Source organism: Zosterops lateralis, assembly GCF_965231275.1.
Source record: "Zosterops lateralis genome assembly, chromosome: 10".
Lineage (NCBI taxonomy): Eukaryota > Metazoa > Chordata > Aves > Passeriformes > Zosteropidae > Zosterops > Zosterops lateralis.
The window spans coordinates 16,813,116-16,836,305 of NC_139770.1; the positions used below are offsets into that span (position 1 = coordinate 16,813,116).

The 23,190-nt window shown below is 39.8% G+C and overlaps 1 protein-coding gene across 1 annotated transcript in view; it reads right to left on the reverse strand.

Annotated features, from left to right (window-relative positions):
• The window catches only part of NYAP2 (neuronal tyrosine-phosphorylated phosphoinositide-3-kinase adaptor 2), a gene marked incomplete at its 3' end in the record, with an annotated part of 132,821 nt that overhangs the window by 104,029 nt on the left and 5,602 nt on the right, over positions 1-23,190 (reverse strand). The window contains exon 2 of the mRNA XM_083868621.1: positions 21,511-21,753. Coding sequence (XP_083724747.1) covers positions 21,511-21,716 — 206 coding nt within the window. The 5' untranslated portion in view covers positions 21,717-21,753. The remainder of the gene's footprint in view (positions 1-21,510; positions 21,754-23,190) is intronic.

Here is a 23,190-nt window from a genome sequence, read left to right on the forward strand (position 1 = left end):
CAACTCACGGGTACTCTATAGGCTGAAATTTGTTTTGCACAAATTATTCAGTGAGCCCTTATGAATAATGAATGCATTGTGGAAGTCATGACTAGCTTATGAATTATTTATTAACTGAAATATGGGCTGAATTTGTCAGATAACCTTATTTTCCACAAATCATTCAACCATCTCCTACATTAAATGGTACCAACTGGTCTCCAAATAGCCCTACCTGCAAAATACAATCTTTGTTTTCTGTGGCACGAGAGGAGCTTTTTAAATCAAATTTCTGGAGACCTTCCATAATATTGTCTGTCAAAGCTTTGCTCAAAAAACAAGTAATTATCTAGAACCAATACTAATGCCATCCTATATTTTAATTACCAAAGGCTATAATGTGACAGCTTGGCACCTATCCTATCAATCCCAAGCCTGAAAAGAGAGTATGGGTGGAAATTACCTACCACATAATACTTTAGAAATAGTCCTGCCAATCACAGTGCCTTTAAAAGGAGTCATTATTTTTGAGTTGTCTGGGAGAGAAAGAATAACTAAAACACCCCAGTAGGTGAATGAACATGACAAGAAATTTAAAATATTTAATTTTGAAGTGTTTTAAAATGCTTGGGAAATTAATTCAAACTTGACATTTTATAATATAGTCTCTTTTCTCGAAGATGCTGCTCTATAGCCTGTTTAACCAAGGACTCTGAAAGTAATTTACCAGTATATGTAAAAATCTTCCACATGGGAGGTTGTATTGGCACATAGAAATTGTCCTACTGGGTTGGACCTGAAGTCTTGCCAGCCTGCTCTCTTTGACGGCACCCAAAGTTTACAGAAGCTTGCAAAAACCCTGCAGTAAGCAGCCAGATCTCCATCACGCTCACAAAACCTCAGAAGAGCAAGCTGCTGCTCTTGACCCAATTCCTCCCTGCTGCCAGAGGCGCACGGAGGCGTTATCAGCGCATCCCTCCGGATCTCGGGCGCTGCTTATCTCAGGCACCGCTTATCTCTGTCCCTTTCACAGCAGGCACGGGGCAGGAGGAAACTCCTCTCCCTGCCCGCTTTTTTTCCGAGCATCCCGGAGTCAGATGGAAACTTGGCTGAGCGCGAAGGAGGGGAGGTCCCCTCGGAAAGCGGGGTGATTTTAGAGGGCAGCTCTGGAGGGCTCAGGCAGCGCTCCCAGCCCGCTGCTGTCACTGCCGTGCGGACCCGCACCAACCCCGCGATGCGCCGGGCGCGCACCGGGATGCAGGAGGCGGCTCGCACGCGATGTCAGCAGCGCCGGGGCTGCCCCGCTCCCCCGCAGCCTGTCACACCTTCAAAGGACGGCGACGGCGAGCAGCTGCCGCCTGCATCTGCCGGAGGAACAGCTCAGGTGGGATTTCAGCTCCCCTGGGCTGGAGCAGCTCGGCGCGGCAGAAAGAAAAGCCGCTAATGATGGTGCCGGGCTGGGGAAGGCGCTGATGGGGCTGTGTTTGCCGCTTGCTTATGCAATTGTAAGGAAGGGTTGGTGCAGCAGTGCCAAAGGACCTGGGGTGATGGTGACCTTTTGTTTTGCTTGCTGCAGTCTCTGGCAGCTTCAGCAGCGTGATGCCTCATGGCAAGCAGCAGCCGCTGAGGTGTTTACTCTGGGTACAAATGGATAATGAACAGGAGCTGAATCAGGATCCCCCGCATCAGCATTCTTACCCTAATAATGTCAAAATGCAACAGGCTACTCACAAACAAACCGTGCAGAGATGAAAAAAATAGCATTTCCCCAGTAGTTTATTGCAAATCAGTTCAGGAATAAGTTCATCCCAAATGTTATTCCGGTAAATAAAGGAAGTTGAACTAGATCTTTGTTACCCTTCACTGCTTCAGAACAAATTGGTAAAAGTGGGAGAATATACTGATTAAAGATCTATTTATTAATAGATCCAGTTGGAATCTCTTTTTCTAGTTTCTATTCTGGACAAAACACAATGAAATCAAAGTGAAAGAAAATTTACTGTCTTCTGCAGTGGTGGGTGCTTCATTCTCTTTTTCTTTATAACTACTGTCCCAATTCAACAGGTATTCTACCATGGCTGAGATGTGCTTATGGCAATAGGATGTGTTATCAGCATGGCCAGGAAATGGTTCACTTGAGGCAATTAGAACTGACATACAAGCCTTCATTATAATTAAAAAATTGGGAGGGTTTTTGACCACACAGGCTTTTTGTCCAGTGCGGATATAGTGCGACCTGACCAGATTCATCATACATTCCCATTAAAAATCAACAAAAAAAAAATCAAAAGCATCAGTCTCCAAGGAAGCGGATAAAGACTAAACTGTCTTAACAGTTTCCCCCATGAATAGGCATAAAGGCCCTAAAAGAATAGCAACACAGCTGTTACAAGAAGAGGAAATCCCATCTTATGAAAAACAGTCATAGACTGTGCTTTGTTGAGAAGACCTCTCTCCTTCTGATGCTTTGAGGCACTTGATAAAAAATAAAATTAAAAAAAAAATCAGATACTCTAAAAAATCAGAGAACTCTTTCCAAAATTACTTCCTTTAGGCTGAAAATTAAATATTTAATCATGTATGCAATGAGATTCTAAAACTGCAGTGGGAGAAGACTGGCTAATTTTAGGATTAGGCTAAATGTGCTCTTGAATGCTTCACCAGATTATGAGAGACATTTGTTCTCAAAAATACACAATTGCATCTCCTGTTCCCCTTCTGTGTTCAGGTGAGTGGGCTCAGAGTGGGCTCAGTGCATCCTGTAAAAGCCTTATCCACCACAGCCTCAAAATGCTCACATTAGGATGTTCCACTGTTTCCTATGCACACACAGAGAGAAAGATGAAAAGGACTGGGAAAAGTGATTTGCATCTCTTTCAGCAGAAAGTATTGCAAAGAGACAAATGAGGATGGAGTAGTGAAAGCAAAGCAACTACAAAGCTTTAGGTGAGGCAATCAGAGAGTATGAATCATCTGAGGAACTTTGCCACTGCTTGTCAAGCAAATTATTCATCAAATTACATATGCTGGTCTTTGACTGGTTCTAATAAATATCCCAAGCTTTAAAAAGCACAGTAGTAAACCAGCAAGACTAGATATCTTTGTATCTTGTGGTCTCATAAACAAAACGAAGAAACTGAAAATTCTTGCAAATTGAAGATGCCACTGAGGAGGCAAAGAATCAATTTTGATTAAACAACCTGAAATTTGTTTTAGTTCAAACTAAAAATAGATCAATGCTTTGACTTCACAGAGAAGGAGAGAAAAATAGCAGGCAATGCATTTTTTGCTCAAGCTGTCATTTCATGTTCACCCTTCTAAACAAGTTCCATTCACCTCAGCTATCTTAAGGCTACTGCAGACTTTTAAACCAAAAGCTTTGGCAGGTCTGCGCCATATAGACACTGCATCCCCTTGCAAATTCTAAGTTACTTACAGCCATACAATAAATATTCAGGAAATCCTGCTCATCCAGGCACCTTCTGCTACAACTTTAACACCTGGGCCATATTGGTAGAGACATTTACACTGGGACATAGTGCAAAATTTAATCTGCAAATGGCTGAATCTGAGCCCCATCTGCTCATGGGCACAGCTGTGGTTTGCAATGCCAAAAGATCCTCAACTTGACAAACCCAAAGGTGACTTTTGTGTGGTGTGAAACCTTGCACTCACCAGAACTGCAATGCTCAATACACACATAAAACTGCCAACACAACAATCAGGTCATCTGAACTTTGCAGGCTGCAAGTCTCCTGAAACACTGAGATTGTCCAAAACCAGCCTGTCTAGGAAGGGCTATTTTAGCAAACAAGCATCTGTTTTCTTAATGTGTATATCTGCTCTCCAGCATTGATCTACATGACTAAAAATGGGAAAAAATATAAAGTCAGGTATGCAAATAATAACAGTAATATTAACAGTCCTGGGCTTAGGTCAAGAACCAAGGCAAAGAACCAAAATTTAAATGTTTTAAATGAAACAAAGTTCAATTTCAGTGAAATTAAAACGCCTTCCTCAATGCACAGCCTAACACTAGAACTTGCTAAAGAAAGATTAATATTAGATCTTAGAGACCTTACGCCTTTTTTTTATCTCCTGAGAATTGAGAGGTTTCCATATGCTACAGAGGACACAGGCTTCCAGTTCCTAAACCAAGAAATGGAAAGGGTGAATTGTATGACTGCAAACTTCTAACAACATACAATTACAACTGACCACCCTGTTTCTTTTGTTTCAGCAGAAAACAACAGAGAATTCCAATATCTCTGCTGCCTTTCTCTGTTCTCCTATTTCTGCTTCACTGCCTCTGGTCATGGAGAGTTTCTTCCAGCAGGTTGACAAGCACTGCGGAACAAGTGGCACCTTAAATCACTGATGGTTCATAAAGCACATTGAAATAAACATGGATCAACCACTTTGGCCTTCAGATGATCTCAGTCTGTGAGGTGTCTCCTTGCTCAGGTCCCCTTTTACTGCCCCAAAACTGCACTGTATGCACTTCACTGGAAACCCTCACAGGCACATTTTCTTGCTGTCACCAGCACAGAAACCACAGCAAACCCAGAGGACAGAACACACATCCAAAGGATCTGGAGATCACAGCCTTGCAGGGACAACAGACACGGGGGAGCATTTTAAGTGAGCAGGCTGAATGTTTCCAGGATGTTAGTTGGTTTGACTGGTTTTGGGGTTCTTTTCCATTCCACTCCTACGTTTTACCATATTTAATCTGGAATCTCACCTTATGTGAGAAGATGATGCAAGATTTTTCTGTAAGCCAGGCCATCTGCAGCCTGTGTCACTCTTGATAGTGTTTTAGGTCAAGAAACAAAAGTGAGCATATCCACTGAATCCCTATTCAGCAGTCACATCTGAAGTTTTTATTATGAAGGTGTTTCAACATGAAGTGACCTTTAATTTCAGTATTTTAAAATTACATATCAAAGGAAAAAATTTGGACCTTACCTTTTAAATTCATTTCACTTCACAGGAAAAAACAAACAAAGAAAACAAAACCACTATGATTTTGGTTTTAGTTGGAAAATAAAATTCAAAAAACCTATTTTCTACACAACAGATTTTAAAAAAGTCTACATTATCTCTTTTCAATTCTTTACAATTAATTTATAGGAGAAAAACATAACTGTGAAGCTGAAAAAATAAATTGTTGTGACATCCATAGTTATTACCTAATGATCTGTAGAGCAAAAGGCACAAAGACAATAGATGCTGCGTTATTATTTGCTGCATTTGGAGTTATTAGACCAGGAGAAGTCTAACCACTTGGAATATTTTTACTTTTACATGATTTATCTTATGTGTCTCTTTGCCTTGCTTTGATCTCATCTTCTTCAGACCACAATTCTTGAGCTCTGTTAAGTAAACAGGGAAAATTGTGGGGATCTCTACCTGCAGATTTCAAAGCAGGCAGCTTCTAACTCTCAGCAGGCTCTTGCTGGGCTGTTCAAATTAGAAATGGAAAAAGCAACATTGTGCAATATTTCTGTTAGAATATACATGGGCCTAATATACTTTTTAGGTGTTATAAGAAAGCAGAAAATAGCTTGACAGAATTTTCTAGGGGGGGTAATTTTTTGAACAACAACAAAAAAACTAAGCTAGGAAGAGAAAAAAAAATATTCCAGCCTTCACAAATTTTTCCTGATATTTCATCCTCTATCAATAGGAGGAAAGCAAATCGTCTCCAGATGCTAATATGGGTGTACCAGTTCTTTATTAAAAAAGGCAGATCTGAATTTCCTTTCCTTTTACATGGCAGCCCCAATGTTTCAAAGGCTAATATGCTGAGAGCCATCATATTTCATATGTTACTTTATTTATTAAAGATCATTGCACAACTAGTATACAAACACTAACTACTGTAAGTAGTCAGAGCCGTGTTTCAAACAGCAAAAAGCTCCCTCTGACTCTAGTACCAAGTATATTCATTTAGTTTAAATAGAACCAGCCTCCAACAGACACCCTAACTCATGTGCAATGCTTGTTCTAAACAGTTAATACGGATTGAAAGAAAGCTCCTGTACAAATATTTGTAGAAATATTTTTATTTGCACAAATGCCTTTCCTCAGGAGCTGCAGGCCCAGGCCAGGTGGCAGCAGCTCTTCTCTGGAACTCAGGGCAAAGCTTGGCTGTGACACTGAGAAAAGCAGCTCTGCCTTGTGACCTGGGTTCGTGCTGTGATGGATTTGCAGCTGCCAGAGGATCCCAGCTGTAGCGCTTTCCACCCAGGCCACCACCTGGGTCACTGTCCCCCAGCCTCTGCAGTCCAGCCTCCCTCCTGCCTGGCTCAGGAGCAGGAGGCACCAAAACACCATCTATATATGGACACCAGCCCCTGCTGTAAACCCAAGCACTGAGCACTGGTGGTTGCTCTGCCCCACAAAACATATCCCAGACAGGTACTGACAGGGACAAAGAGCACTGAGGCTTGAGCTCAGGTGAACACCTCTGCTGATCATGTGGAATTTGACCTCACACCATAGAAACCCTTGAGGCAGGTTACTGCAACTTTGTGAAATCAAACAGACACAATCAAGTACCAAAAAAGCACAACAAATGTGTCAGGGATACTAAAGCCAGCAGGCATACTGACAGATTTTTCCACCAAAAACAGAAGCATTTCATTCTGTCTTAATGCAAGAGATCATGGTATAAATCAACACATGGAATGATAAAAGACTTTCTAAAATATTATTAAAAAAAAAATAATGGCCAAGTATTGTTTATTTTCACACAGAGGCTGAGCTATATGCAATTTAATCATGGAACTGTCCTTGCAGTTGTAGGTTTAGTGAAACTCTACAGCAGAAGATGTGTTAGAAAAAAACAATACTTGCTATGCGTTACCTTAGGAACTGGACTTCTGTAGTTAACATATGTATGTGTAAACTAACTCTTAATATGCTCTGAACATTTACATTTCTTTAATTAATAAAAATATGAAGAGCCATATATTTCATTAAAACAAATCTTAAGGTTTCTTTTGCTAGTAGGTATCAACTAAAATCACTAAACCAGCATCACCTTATGTCAACATCACTAGAGTGTGCATCCCAGTCATTTACAAGGCACTTTATGATAGAAGGTCTACAATTAATAAGCAGTTCTGATGGCCTTGCCATTAAAGACTGAAAAAAAGCTTTTTCTGTTCCCTTTTTACATTACATGGACAAAAAAAGGTTAGAAATAACCAACTTCCCTTTCTATTTTTCTGTCACTGCAATTCACTTGCTCTCAAAGAACACCCCAAAGTAATTTTAAAAAACATAAAGGAGAAAAATATATAGAAAAAAAGTTATGGGATTCATAAAAATAATTCATACAAAGAGGGGGGAAAATTTACTGATTCAATTATTTTTCATCTCAGCAATTGGGCATCCAGAAGTTGAAATGTATAAAAGAATATCATATACATAAAATGTATAAAGGAATATCAAAAGTAGTCCTGCAGGACTACTTTTGCAGCCACAAGGATCAGAGAATGAGCCAGAGTGACACTCAGGGGCTGATGCTCTCTCCCTAAAGTTCCTGTGCTACCCTAAAGAGCTGGCTCAGAAAGGAGGGCTTTCCTGATAAAGTTGTTCTGGAGCAATTTATCTGGGGTAGTAACCTGCAGTTTGGCTTTTCTAGAGCTTGGTAAAAACATCTACATTCATACATCTCAATGAATTTCAGCAAACAGAAAGACGGAAAGACTGACAGACCACACTCCAGGACAACCTGTCCTAACCTTTCCAGAGCAACATCCTACAAAATAGTAATGCACCTGTATGGACATACTTCAGCACTACATTATCAGAGATACTGATTGAACACAGACTCAGATTTGAGCTCACTATTAGGCTGGTGAGAACTGCTTATTCATTTGGTATTGTGGGGAGTTCTTCAATTTCACAGCTAAGGTTTCACATTACCTAAGAATTAATATTTATTTCCGTTAAAGAAACAGCAATGGAAGAAATTAGCATTCTGAAAACAGGGGCGAAACCTCTGCTTCTCTCTGTTTACTGCCCATATTTAGTTTACCAGATGCATGCCTTTAAAACCAAGAAATTTAATAGCTTGGGATGGCATAAATCTTATATTGCCTACATAATAGCTGTGATGAAACCAAGAAATGAAAACTTCATTGTGGCAGAACTATGTTTGCACCCCAAGTTAATTGCAGTATTTATCTCAGAGAGCAAACCAACACAAAACATTTCAGCAAAAGAGACATAAAAAGAGTCAATAACACATGGTGGTCAACCTTACATTAACGTCAGCATACACTAATAATGGCATCATGACAAAGGAACACTGAATGCTGCTACTTTTAAAGAATGTATCATTTTCAAGCAAGCACAGCTGTTAACTCTCTTACTAGAAAAACTGTGTATTTCTATACATTTCATTTTTTCACTTGTGTGTGGGGTTGGTTTGTTTGTTTATTTTTTATTTATTATCAGGTGAAATGCATGTAATGTAGATTTGGAGAGTGAGATGAAAATAACCAGTATTAGACATTTAGGAAGAAACCAGAGGTCAAAGCTCTGGTGTCACTTCCAAATGCCCTTAAAACCACATTTGACAAGAAAATGCATTCAGCTTATTTTGTGCATAGCTTAGAATTCAGGGCAGCCCACAGCTCTCCCCCTTCCAAGTGTTTGGGAATGGTAAACAAATTGGCAGATAATTACATTCCGTCTCTTAGCAACCCTAAATGTCTTGCAATGAAGTTATTGGGCTTTTTTTTCTGATGTGTACTGGTAATGATATTATTTCCACAAATTTTAGACCCAGCCTGACAAAGCCACTTCCTACACAACCTCCTGGATCAACATACAGTTTAATGGCAGCAAAGATCAGCTGTAAAAGCTACCATCTTGTTTGTAATGTCTTGGGAAGACAATTCACAATAAATATATACTGAGGACAAACAAATGACTAAGTAGGAAGAGGCTAGTCAAAATATTTTGTCATGAGCCTAAATAGCCTTTTCCACTACCATAACTGCAAACAAACAATACAGAAACCTGTGGTTTAAACACAAACCTTTAGACAGCAAAGTGCATTAATTAACTGAATTAATTAAATTTGAAATTTTGAAATAGGAGAGAGGTTTGAGCCAGCTTCTCAGGAAAAGAATTGATGGTGGTAATTTTTTCTGAAAATGCAATCCCACTTGTAGGCATGAAGGAATTCTAAAAAGCCAGTTCATGAAAGGGGAAATATTGCTGCCACTCCTCCCCTTCTGCAGACACAGCACAACGCAGCAGCAGCAGCAGATTGCTGGGAGCGGTTGTCAAAATCTTCACTACATTTTAGTGGAGTGGAGAGGGCCTTTGTTCAGTGCCTTCCCTGGAAAGTCAATCTCTAAGTTTCCCTTCCCTCTTAATAATATATCAGAACAGGTATTAAAAACAAAACAAAAAAATTGCTGAAAAATCAGTACTGCCATAAAATACAATAAAAACAATAGCCTAGAATATCTTGTTCTACCAAAAGAGTTTTCATTACACATTCCCTTGCATGTCTCCTTATTTAAAGGCCGATTTTGTATTAGAATCTGTGTACAATTGCTGGCAGAGATGCATGGATACACACTTTGTCACTGTGTCCCTAATAACACAGATAATATTTCTTCTCTGCTTAGTGGTCAATTTAGGTACAAGTTTCTCTCTAAATTAACTCCCAACGCAGGTTATTGTTACCCTTACCATAGATCTTCCCCAAAATTATAACCAAATAATAAACTCATTTGAAACAGAAGGAACAAGAAGTCTCTCACTGAACAGTGTTAATTATCAGTATTTGCACCTTGACTGATTACTTGGGAAATGAAGATGAAAATCTGACAGCCTGGAACTGGACACTGAAAATAGATTTTCCTCAAGTGCAAAAGCAACACCATAAATCACAAAAATTAACTTCAGCACATGGACTTAAGAGTTGGTCTCTCTATAATACTTGATAAATTACATTTGCATAGCAGACAGGAGCCTAAATAACTTCAAGGCATTTTGGCAATAACTAATCAAGACAAATGCAATATTTCAGTGTTTTGTTGCTGTGTAGTGTTCTCCATTTTAGTCAGGCACCTGGTGGTGTAGCTGGGCCCACACAAAGTTCTTGACACAAAACCCTCAGGTTCCAACTAGATGAGAAAGAAAAACCACATCTCTTCAGTCAGGCATCTGACAGAGGGGAGGCAAAGAGAAGGGCAAAATTATTCCTTTCCACTGTTTTAGTAAAGATGAGCTTTTCAGGAGTTCCTTTCCAAGTGCAGACTGTGCCAGTGGGCGGCAGAGCTGACCCTGACAGCAGCATATGCTGCTCCTGCCTTATAGCAAAGGAATCAGGGCAGCTCTGCACTGCTGCTGGTCCCTTCGTGCACATGAAGGTGCAGGCAGACACTCGCTTAACTCCTGCCACCTCTCCCCTTCTCCTTGCATGGCACCTCTCATTCCTGTGAGACTGCAGCCCTCCAGATTTCCCAACCAAGCGCCACACATAACTGCTTTTACACAAGCTAAAATGGGGAAAACTTGTATCAGTCTACATTTCACTGGGTAAGAAGCTGGAGATCATTGTCATCATCATCATCAGGTCTAAGAGGAAGTATGTAAAGGAGCAAAGGCCTTTTTGGAATGCTTTGTTGGTAACGGAATGGACATGGGTTGGTTTGGATTTTTTTTTGCTCTGTCCTCATTTTCTGAGGACACCACACATTCCACTAGATTTTCTGAAATCCAGTAGAATCTAGGAGGTGAGAGCAAAAAATTTTCCCAGAAAAACAATATATTCAGTATAGTTCACTCGACTGCAAAGAGTTTCTTAATATCTAATTTTAAAAATAATAATTAAAATCCCCACTACTTTATCTTCACACATAGATTTTTTTTTTCATATGAAAGACAAACAGAAGGGGGGGAAAAGCTACCAGCCTAAAAAGGCTAAAAGCCTTTTCAACCTTTATCCATTTTTTAAAAATGCTCAAAACGGCGTCTAAGAGGAGAAGGCGGCACTGAGGCAAGATGATGCTGGTGGAAGCGCGGCTGCCCAGGGCCAGTTTCCCTTTAAGGAGCTGCCCGTGCCGGAGCAGTCACAGGGCACTGGTGGCTGTGGTGGCTCTGTGCTCAATAAGCCATGATGCTCCGTGGCCGAACGGGCGCTCTGATGTGAGCCGGGGTTGCCATGGCGAGCGCCAATGCGGCTCCCGCCCCGCCCCGCACCGGGGCAGAGCAGCGTTCACATCAGCAACGCGCTAACGGGCTGTCCTGGGGAGGGGGAAACCCTGCACTTCGCTCTGCCTAACAGTTTGGATATAGAGCTGAAACAATTAAAATTATCTCTGAAATAGTATTTATCTATTTATTTATTTATTTATTTATTTATAAACTGCAAGACCTTTTACTCTCAGAACAATAGCCATGTAACAAACACCAGCACTTCAATCTTCGATAGCAGCTGCATTTTGGCATAAGCTGCAGTACATGAATTTCAGGCTATTCTTCCATTTAAGTACCAAGAATATTGAATTTCTTCTTCAGCCCTTTAGTCACTTACAACTGGAAGGGAGAAGAATGGGACATGGCTGTTCCAGTGGAAAAAAAAAATCACGTCAAACCAACCCTAAAATTCACTCATTGCATTTCTTAATGTGGTAATCCACAGGCTGGCATTCATTGCAGGAAATTTTTGTAAAAGGTGTTCCTTACACTGAGGTAGAATTTTATCATCAAAGTCCTAACATCTGGTACCAAAATTAAGCAGTTTGCTAATACAGGAGGCTAATGAAGACCTGCATCAAATGGGCTGCCATTCCTAACTTGGAGATGGAATGCAGCTAGGGCTACTTGCAAGCCAAAGGCAGGTTTATTGAGGGGACTCTGTTCCTGTAGGGGCAGCCATAGGACTGTTTTACCAGATTGAGGTCAATTCCAGCAAAGCACGTTGTTCTTGCACTTTCAGGAACCTCACATATGCCAGATCTATAATATAAACTGTTCAGAGACCTCTGGCATACCATGGCCTTCAGTGTTTAATACAAATACAGGGGATATTCCTATGTGTTACTGCTTCCAGAGAAAAGGTATTAAAGTCCTGAAATAATCTCAGATAAAGACTTTACACAATAATTTATAAGGAGCCTAACCATAAAAAGTGAGTGTCCAAGACTCTGAGCAATTATGTAAAAGCAAACAGACCTCAAAGTAATTGAAATTTTTAATAAAAGTCAGTCCTTTGTCTCCATGTTTGTAGAAGTGTCTGAAAAGTGATAACTTGCATTGAAAAAGACAAATAATTCTCTTAGTATTCCCTTCCCACCAGAAAACCAAATAAAAATTCAGTTTTAGTTAAAGCCAAATAGATTCCCCACACCTCTACATGGCCTTCCTAACTCTGCCCATCACTTATAAGGGGCTGCTCTCACACCTTACAGAACCATTCAGCCTGTAACTGCTACCAGCTCAGGGCATGTGGAAGTGCAGAGCTCTCCCAGCACGAGAAGATCATGATGTTGTCTTTGTTCTTTCCCCTCATTAGAAGATACTCTGTTGGGGCTTCATAGGTTAATTTAAGATCCTTCTCTTTTTTAATCTTATGCTTTTTACTGTACCCCAACACATCTAACTTTCAGCACCTACTAGAGGTTTTTTTCTCCAATAGCAATAAAAGGGAAAATCTCCATTGCAAATCACTTGCTGGTTTAAAGGAATCAGAATGCTAAAGCACAAAGTGATGCTCCAGGATTTCCTCTCCATCAGAGTGAGCAGCATTTAGCACTGATTGCTATTATTTTTAATGGGATGTCCAAAATATTGAAGACCTACATCTTTGCTGATCCAATCAAGATGCTTCTCCCACAAAAAAATTGCATAACAGATTATAGGAATTTTTACTGAAACTACCTTGAATCTCTGCCCAGGGAAAATGAATATCAAAATCTAACCACTAAAATATTGGATGCAGTCTCAGGATGAAAATAACTGATTTTGTTGTGCTACTGAGTTTTGTTAATGACAAAATTGTTGATATTTCACTCAAATTCATCTCATCACCAAAAATTAGAAATGAGATCACCAGTCAGGCTCCTACTAATGTGATTTTGGTGTTAGCAGACTAATTTTTTAATATGTCTCTCTTGGTTTACTTATTCCGACCTGCCTATTGTGGATGGCTGCAGGATTATCTGATGTCAGAGTCACAAAACTGAGCATAAAATAAATAACTTCTCACACTCCTCAATACCTCTCTTTCAGCCCTAAGCATTCTGCAAACAGCAGGAATTTGCTACCCCATAGCTGCACACAGAGAAGCAAAACAAACTTTGTTTAATTATAGAAGATTATTCTCTAGATGGGCTACATTTTTAAACAATCTCTTTTTGAAGTACTAAAGGACTCAGCAGTTTCCTTTTGTCTTTAAAGATTCAATTAAAAGTATGTTTCCGAAATTAAATTACAGCATGAAATTAGCTGAGGGTATGAAATACGGCATTTGCCCTGGCATTCAGGGGAAGGCTGTTCAAAGCAATTCACTTAATGGCTCCAACATGTGATCTCAACTTAATAACTAAAGTGCCCTCAGCTCACAGAGGATCTACTGGGGAGATATGCCCTGTATAATCCACCAAAAAGAGAAATGGATTAAACCCTGGTAAATCTTATTAATTTATGAAAACTCTGCAGTTACTCTCATTTTTGATCTTTTAAAATGTTACCATTTTGTCAAGAAAAACACTTGTTGGCAGGAATATTTCTGTGGGTTTTAGCTGGCTTTGGCCTTCTCAATCTTGACACATTCCAGAAGCATCTGCCGGGGTCCATTGGAAGTGTTTGCTCCTCTGTAGCTCTCAGAGAGAACTGCTGGATGTAATTCATCACAACCACTGGGGACACACTTGAGTTTATTCTGTGCTGCACTAATATAGGGAAGGAAATGAGCAGTCTCCCAACTCCTCAGCTGCCCCTTTAGTCACCCGTGGGGTACAATTTCAGCTCGTGCTGGGAGCTGTCTTTGCTCTGCCTGCGCCGGGTTCGTGTTTCAGAGCAAACTCATTTCCACCTGGGATCCTTGGGTGCCGTGCAATGAAAAGGGAAATGAAAACCAATTCCACTGACATCCATCTTCTGTGGGACCAGATCAGCTCCCTGTGCTCACTGCCAGGCTCCTGGCAACTCAGGGGGGCTGCAGCACCTGCCCCAGCCCAGCAGGGCTCTCCCGGGGGCTGAGCTGGGCTCATCTGCTGGCTCTGCTCCTCCTGAAGGAAGGCCCCGTGCCCAGGACACACCACACAAAGGGCTTTTTTCAGTTGGTTGGTGTTATGGGGGGCTTTTTGTGATGAGGGTTTTGTGCATTTATTTTTTAACATATTTATAACTGACTTCACTTAGGATTACAACTTAAATTAGAGTAGAAAGCCAGAAGGAAAAATAAAAGCATTCTCAAATTAGCTATAAAACCCACAGCTAATAATGTCTCTGCAATCCATTTCTTCTCTAATCTCTCCTTGCTCCTATTTTAATCCAATCACACAAAAATCTAATCACTGCACATACATATTCCTCTTTTCATACAAATTTTAGCCAGTGATGCAGCATAACTTGACAAGAAGATGCCCTTCACCTGATGCCTCTGTTACAGAAGTGGTGTGACATTCTCTTTTTTCAGGAGCATACCCGAGACTCTCTAATTTAGGCTAAGAAAATAAACATCCCAATTAAATAATCAAGTATTATACTACGTTTCCCTGTGAAAGAATAGAAATAAATAAATAAATAGGAGTATGCATAGCCTGTCAGGAGGGTGCTGAGGAGAACATGCAAAGGGCACAGATGCCTGCCAGCTGGATGGGGCTTAAAGCAATCTTTATTAATATTAAATCCAGCCAAATACAGCTGTGATTCATGGCCCTGAAAAGAGCAATGAACTGAGCTATTTTGCTCAAAGAAAACATTTGTTTTTCTTCAACTTTATGAAGAGTTATTGTTAAATAAAGGATTTTCCTGAAGGTACAGAAAGATTCACTCTTTCTATTCTAATTCTGGCACAAAGCATCAGTTCTGCTGGGTTCTCAGACTGGGGCTGTGTGTTCCCAGTCTAGGACAATGGCCAGCTGCAATTTTGCTACAATGGGTAGTGAGATTTCTTCCTACATGTTTTTTGTACAAGTATCTGTCCTCCAGGTTGCAACATGAACTCTAAATTTGGGTCACAGGCAATTACAAAATTTGTTAGGTGTCAATGAACTTCAGCATGGAGCACTTTTTGGTTACTGGAAAATTTGTGCTAGAACAGGTCAATGCTTTTCATTTGCATATCAATTGTGCTGTATTGCTGAATGTATTTGTCTATTAATGAAGTCCATCCTAAAATGGTTATAAAACATCATCTGGGCATGCTTGAGAATAGTCTTCCTTATTTTTTAACCAGTCTTCATAACAACAGTTTTAATTAAATTCTACTCTACTCTTTGCAAATTTGCAACATACATGAAGACATTCTCGAAAAAAATGCAAACATTTGACTGCAAATAATGGCACCACCAGAACTTTACAGGACCATGCAAAATATCTCTATTTCCACAGCTCTACATGCATCTCTCTTGCTAAGAGGAGTTTTAGGTTTGAAGAAATGCAGGATAATTTTAACTACATCCTGTAGCTGAAGAGCAATCAAAAGATAGTGAGAGAAGAGACTGGAAATAGAAGTGGAGTGGGAACAAATGGCTACAAACTGTCCATTAAGATCCAGGGAGCCCCAAGCATCTCCCCTCAGTAGTGTGCCAAGGGCTGTGTCCTGGAGGTACAACACACCTCCAGGATGACCCAGAGTGCCCAGGCAGCTCCAGCCTCCAGGCTGGATGGGAACACCCAGATGGAATTGGAGCATTTACATTCCTCATTTACACAGGTGCTCAGGCAGTCCTGTGAATACCAACAGCCTTGAGACACTTCCACTGGGTTTTAACAACAATAGGGGTCTGGAACCCCTATAGAAGCTTTCTGGGCTCTCTGTGACCCCACACTCCTGATGTGCTCTTAAATAGAGTAAATGAGTCCTCAGAGAAAAAAATGCACCCACCTACATAGTGGATCTGAGCAATTTGTGGAACAATGAAGGGAATGAGGCCATGTGAACTCCCTGAGAAGAAGTAAAGGTTGTAGGCAGAAGCCCTAAAAGGGAAGAGTTTTTGAAAATAACATCAAGATTTAGATAGCAAACTGATAATGATTTCTGCTTTATTTCCGTGGTCTTTTGGATTGTGTTGTTGGATATCAGCCTCTATGGTAAATTTTAAATGACATTAATCACATGAGTGTTCTAAAATAAAACTTCTCTGAATAACAACTACAGCAACATAAAATAGTTTGCATTGTGTCTGTTGTTTATTTTGTGTGGCAATAATACAGGCAGCCATATGGATATGAGCATTTGGAAGGGAGGATTTGTTGGCTAAATCATCACATCTGTTTACTTATAAAAGCAACAAAAATACATTTGGAGGTCACTGACTGCACAACCATTCTACTTACTCTTGGTGAAAAAAAAGCTATCAATGCTACTCTTTCTACATTGAACCAATTACAAAACACACCCCAGGATATTTTCATGAAAAAGAGGTTTTGAAATCATAGAAAAATATTAGTCTCCATCACACCTCATCAGCCACTTCCACCATAACAGTGGTATCAGAGCAATAACTTAATCTAGGATGAAATAAGCATGCAACATGTCCAGGAGGAAGATAAAGGAAACAACAGTGCTCCAGTTAAGCTTCTTCATTGCACAAACCTTTTGATCAAAGGAGTGCGTACCACTGACCCCAAAAGACACATTTACCAAGTGAACTCAGATTTGATTTAAAAACAAAAACAAAGAGAAAAACCTCAAAACAAAAAAACCCCCAAAAAACCCCAAAAAACCTCCAATAAAACCACAACCAACCAAACAAAAAACTTCCACAGCTTACATCAACACACCAAGCCAAAAACAATGGGTTAACAGGCTTGTAATGTATAATATCTCAACAATGTGTTTACAGGTATTTAAACTGAGGCTCTCACCATGACCCATAATATTTAATGCACTTCCTTCACCATTTTTTTGAGGTCAGGCTATAAGCATACTGTAATCTAGCAAGCATAATTATTCCTGCAAATTTAGAAATGCACAGTTTACTACACAGAATTTCAACTAAAGACAGATGTTCAGAAAGAAAAGAAATAGTATTTTAAACATTCTTTCACCTAAAGTATTGTTCTGATTTCAAAACATAATTATAAAAATTAAGTTCATAATGAAATTTTAGGTTATTTTTTATTCTGATAGAAATATTTTGGTAGAAACTCTTCAGCATGTCCATATAGTCTAAGATTACACACATTTTCTCAGCTGAACAGAGCTTTTGGCAGAGAATAATCCCATGCATAGAAATCTTTTTATATTTTCTTACTGTCACCCACGCTTGATAACAACTTTTAGCTGAAGGACACATAATTTACATCTTGTTCACGAAGGAAACTAAGGATAGGAATGACAGAAAACTACAGAAAGATAGTACCTGAATTCAATTACTTCCATGACCATTTAAAAAAAAGGAAAAAAAAAAAAAGGCAAGAGAAAAATGTGATCTTACTTTTGCTGATGGGTTAGTCTTCAGTAGCTGGTTTGCCAAAGAAAGGAGAGGTAATGACAGCTGTTCATTACAATTCCCTCTTTACTACAAGAGCTTAACTCTGCCACTGGCTGGCTGGCCCATTTCTGCTAGCTTAGCACACAACAGTGCTCCTACAAGCTCCTCCTCCTGACAGCATCTGTCTGGATACAAGCACAAGCAAGGCTTTCCATAGAGCCATTTAGGTCCTGGGAATGAGCTACAAGTAAGGGAAACCATTAGAAGTAAATATTTTGGTGACTAAGTCCGGGATTTGGCAGGCAGAAATTCATGCCCACTGACACCACCAGCTTTACAGTAGTCGCATCTTCACAGTGTTACAAGTGAAAATGATGACTTCCCTGACAGAAAGAGTAACTTAACTGATGCATAAAAATAGAAGGCAGACCTTTGAAAATATGCACTCCTTAATAGTTTAACTCTGATAAATGCAACATGTCCAAGCCTTCACAGGAGGAGTGTTCATTATTTGTTTCTTACCAAGCTTTTATATTTGTGCAATTAAAAGGGGAAAACATTGGTAAACTATCCACACTAAACAATAATAAAGTATCTAAATATGTGCATTTCAGTTATGGATGAGTCAGAAAGCAATTGCTCATTCTAACAGATGCCCTGCATAAACTCCAAATACTCACCTTTTTCCTGGCACCCACACTAGCTGAGGCAAATCTACCTTCTGTTCCCAGAAATGCTGCTTACAGCTGATATTGTGTCATGGCAAATGTACATCTCATGGTATTGCCAGTGAAAATGAGCTCCATAACTTTATTTGCTCTTTATAGGCTCTGTGGGCAATATGCCAGTAGCTTCCCTTAATCTGGACACAGCTCCCAATGTATAGACAATGATCATGTAGCGACCAGATGAATAAAAGATGGAAGAAAAAAGGTCTATACATTAGGTCCTATATACACATGTATTTATTGTGTCTTACTCTCAGCTACTAATCAGCACATTAACCTTATTTTCTCTGCATGAGCGCTAAGTACCATACTAAAATTAGGTCAGAAATTCAGATCAGATCAGCTGACTCAGCCCAGCAAGATTAGACAAAGACTAGTTGCTGCTTTTTTTTCCCCAATCCAATACGCTGTGTTTATCTCCCTCAATGTACAATGGATCCATACATTTTTCCCCACAATTAACCTATCAGAAGCAGACACCATGAGATAGCAATGACACTGAAGGTACATCAGTGCTACTGAAGAAACACAGCCCAATGTATCCTTTGGAAAGAAAAACCTACAGCCAAACATTTTTTTTAGGTCATTTTTCAGATCTTGTTTCCAAACTGCTCAGACAATGCATTTCAATGAACTTAAGTCGTTCAGCATAGTTACGAGACGATTTAGGTAAATAACAGCTGCTTCTAAATTCTGTTGTATGTGACTACGACCAATTTATTAGACAATATACTACTCATTATTATGTTGTTAATATACACAACCAGCTTTCTTCTAATAGAGACCATCTGAACACTAAAATTGAATAGCTTCTAAATAATTCAATAATTGGAATAGCAGGTGATGGTGCTAAAGACTTCTGGCTGCTTTGATTCTCACATGCAAAAGAAGAGTATTTGTGGGAACCCTCTCTCTCCTCAAAAATCTACCTGCAGTTAATCACAGGAGATGACTCCCTTGTTGCTAAGGAGATTGCTTTCAGCTATTGGGAGTCTCTAGACTGGTGGCAGTCACCACTGCACATGTGCACCACTTGCTATCTAGGCCACGCTCTCAGGAATTAGGGACAATATAAATACCCACCAAGATAAGGTAAAGACATAAAGAATACAGTACAGAACAAAGAAGAAATCAATGATCCTACTTTACCCTTTCCTGACTGCTGCATTTCAATAGACAACGTGGTCTTGGATGAATCTCTGGAGGTTTTTAGAGGGAGCTGACTCAATTGCAATCAGCCTAAGTGACTTGGGGCATGGTGGTTCCTTTAGTCAAATCAGGTGTTTTCCCTTGGTCTGCCATTGCTTTTAGTTTTTCCAGCCAGAGGTTGATGGCAAGTATCTTTTTTACCTCTCCAAGTTTACAGGGGAGAAAGCAAAAAAGACATAAAGAGAGTGTTTTTCAAGATTCCCTGAGGTGTTTTCCTACTTTGTTTCCTCAGGCAGATATTATGGCCCTCCTCAGTGTTATTGAGATAAGCCAAGTGAGGAGGGATCAGAGGGGATCACTGCAAACACAGTTTCCCACAGAAGAGCACTGCATTGAGGAGATGTTGATATCTTCAAACCACACACAAATACATGCTGTTCCTCTAATAAGCCCACTGTGCTGCTGGTCCTCTACCTCCTGTCTTCTGGCTCTGTGACTGAGGATAAACACTCTGTTTTCATTGATCTCAGTTGAGTGTGGGCAAAAATTTCATGGTTTGGCTCAGCCCTACATCATCTGTACTTATCCAGAGCTCTTCATCAAATTGCTTTGCCAGGATCAATGAACAAAGCCACACAAACCAACCACAGTATAGGAAATACTGTCACTACTGTTCAAATGAGGTAGAAAAGCTTGGCTAGAGGACTATAAAGAACCAGGTCCACAAGTTATTCTCTCATGTCCCAAGAAACCTACTCATAACAAAATCTGTTCTGGTGCTTAGTAACCTTTATGATCACACATATAAAAGTACATGCAAGCAGGTTAGCCAGAGTACAGCCTAATTATCTGTATTCACCTTAATTTCACATTATTCTTATCACTCCAATGAAATTACTGACAATGCAAGTAGTTCCACTTCCTGGAACATAAAGCAGCCATATTTTCACTATAATTCCTTCATCTCCCTCCTCTCTCAAACTGTGTGTGCTGCTCTTTTCCTTTTAATGTTCCATCAAAATTATCAGACTACTGAGGCGTTGCTCGAATGTTCACAGCACAGCATGTCTGTTATACCTGGATGTACAGTACCCAAGACATAGCATAAAATTTAATCACTTAAACTGAAATACAGAAGATTCATGCTGGGGAAAAAATTTCAAAGGACCCCCTATCAGTTTATACTCAAGCCATCCATTTGCATATAAAAGTTAAGGAATTGGATGGAGGATTTACCTGTACTACAGAATTTTACCTTCACCTCAAGAAAAACCAATTTTTTGTATTGGCAAATGTGTATGTAATAAATATTTATATCTATTCCATTCAGCCTTCTTTCCCTCTTCAAGAGGCTACAGAAATTTCATTGATATCCATTGGCACAAGAGGCCAGGTCATGCAAGTGCTCCTCTCATTAACAGTCAATTAAAATCAATGGAATTGTTCAAGAAGAGTCATTATAGGGCTCTGCCCATCAGGGGCTTGATCTGTTTTCCTGCAAGTGATTGCAATATTGTTACTGACTTCAGAGATCATAGAATTGAAAGGAAAATATAAATAATAGACACTTTTAAAAAACCCAACAACTCAGACACCAGTTAGAAAGCTTTGAAAATTTACCAGATTTAAAACATCAGCTCAAGAAGAATCTATTTTGACCTGTGAGACTCTCCTTGTCTTGCTCATACACAAATATATTTTTGCACAAACTGCTCATCTAAAAGCACTAAGAGAATGACAACCCATTTGTCACTAGATCTACCTCTCCTATTCCAAAAAGCCAAACTTTTTGTTATAAATCACACCTGCTCAAGATGCCACATGTGTTCAAACTATGTCTACACAGTGTAAGCCACATGTATTAGAGGCCTGACAGAGGCCAATGGTCTGTACTGCTTTTCCAAGCAAGCTGATTAGAAATCAACTACTCTACACCTATTTACCATATCTGAATCCCTTGGGTTTCATTCACTTTGCCTGACCACTCATCTTGTTATCAAAATATTTACCGTTTTATTGCTTCTTCTTGTTTTCGGCGTTTTTCACTCTTTTCTTTCAAGTAAGCCAGGTTTGTTTCATTCCTCATGCGATCATTCTCTCGAGCAATGTCTGATGCATTCTGTATAACCAAGCCATCATAGGCCTTCATCCCCATGTCTTCAATGTACTGGAGAAAAGCGCCCAAAGTGACCTCCTCCTGATTAGAACTCATCATCTTGCAGGAGATAATGAACAAAGGAAAGCAACGTTTCCTGCAGGTTGAAAAACACATAATACCTTAATCAGTAGGAAAATAGCTTATGGTTTATGACAGCAAGATTGTGTCAGTTGTAATTAACATCTCCGTAAGAGACAATTTTTCAGACTTTCTCATTTAAAGGATAATAAACAAAGCAATTCAGAACACAGAACAACATTACCCCAGACAAGAGGAGACAAAACCAAGAGTCTCTTCTTCCAGACAACACAGATCCATATAATTACACTGTTTACATCCCAAAAACATTTCCTCCCACCCCTTCCCATTTCCTAATACCCATCAGTAGCATAAACACTGCCATTCTGAATCTCAGTTTGAATTGAACTCAGACAGCTCCCATCACAGGACAACAGGTCCCTTTCACAATTTGGATAAGGCTGCACCAGAGCAGATTATGAAAAAACAATTCTATTCTGACTACCAGAAAAAGTTCCTATTCTGCAGGATATTCTAAAGTTCAGGTGAAAAGTATTGTTCCATTTTTTGAAACAAAAAACATAAAAGCTTTCTTCAGGTCCAGAATTTAGAAAGCAATATTGTGAAATGTTTTCCTGCATTTCTTAATAATGTCATATGAGCCTATAAGCCCTGGTCATCTGTTGCCCAACATCTTGTTAGCTTGAAGCTCCAAGAATGGACAAGAATGCCCAGCTGAGCTGGGACCTTCAGAGCAGACCCTTGAAGTCTTCAAGAATCTGTAATCCAGAGGTATAACACACACTAGGGTTTACAGCAGCTCCAGCTAAGTGCCTTGGAGCAGACACACTTAGACCCTTGGGTCATTCCTGGGTCTGTGGCAGGCAGCCTAAAAACTCTACAGAAAGGCCCCAAAGGTTTTCCATTCATCAACAGAACTCCTGGGAGTTGCAAGAACTCTGGTGTATAGATATATAGATACATCAGTAAATACTACAGGAGACTAAAGGCAATGTAGAATTTCAAGAGATAACTGTCTCTCTCTAAAATTTGTACTGGATAGGACTGGATTAACCACTCATTAAACAAGTAAAATAGAAGTTTTAAAAAATAGGACTGTTCCATCCTTTTTAAAATGCTGATTATTGTAAGTTCCAGAAGCATTACAAGCTTGACTGGCACTACCTGCACACAGCCCCGTGAGGGGCCCTCACCCCACAGCCTGGGAGTTGGTGCAGGAGTCACTGAGTGATTTGCTGGCAGACCTGGCAGCTGAACTCAGCTCTCTGAGGCACGTTTGCTTATTCACTGCTCCAGCATTCCCCCCTTCCCTGAAGAAGGATGGTGTGGCTTCTCGGAATCAGCCTCAAAACATGCCAACACTACAGCTAGAAAGGATCTTATTGAATAGGCAATAAGAATCCTGTCTGCACACAGATTTTAGGGGCAGGGTTCCGTGGAATCAGCGACAAAATTCTTTCCCCTATTTTCTAGTATAATGTTGTATTTCTAA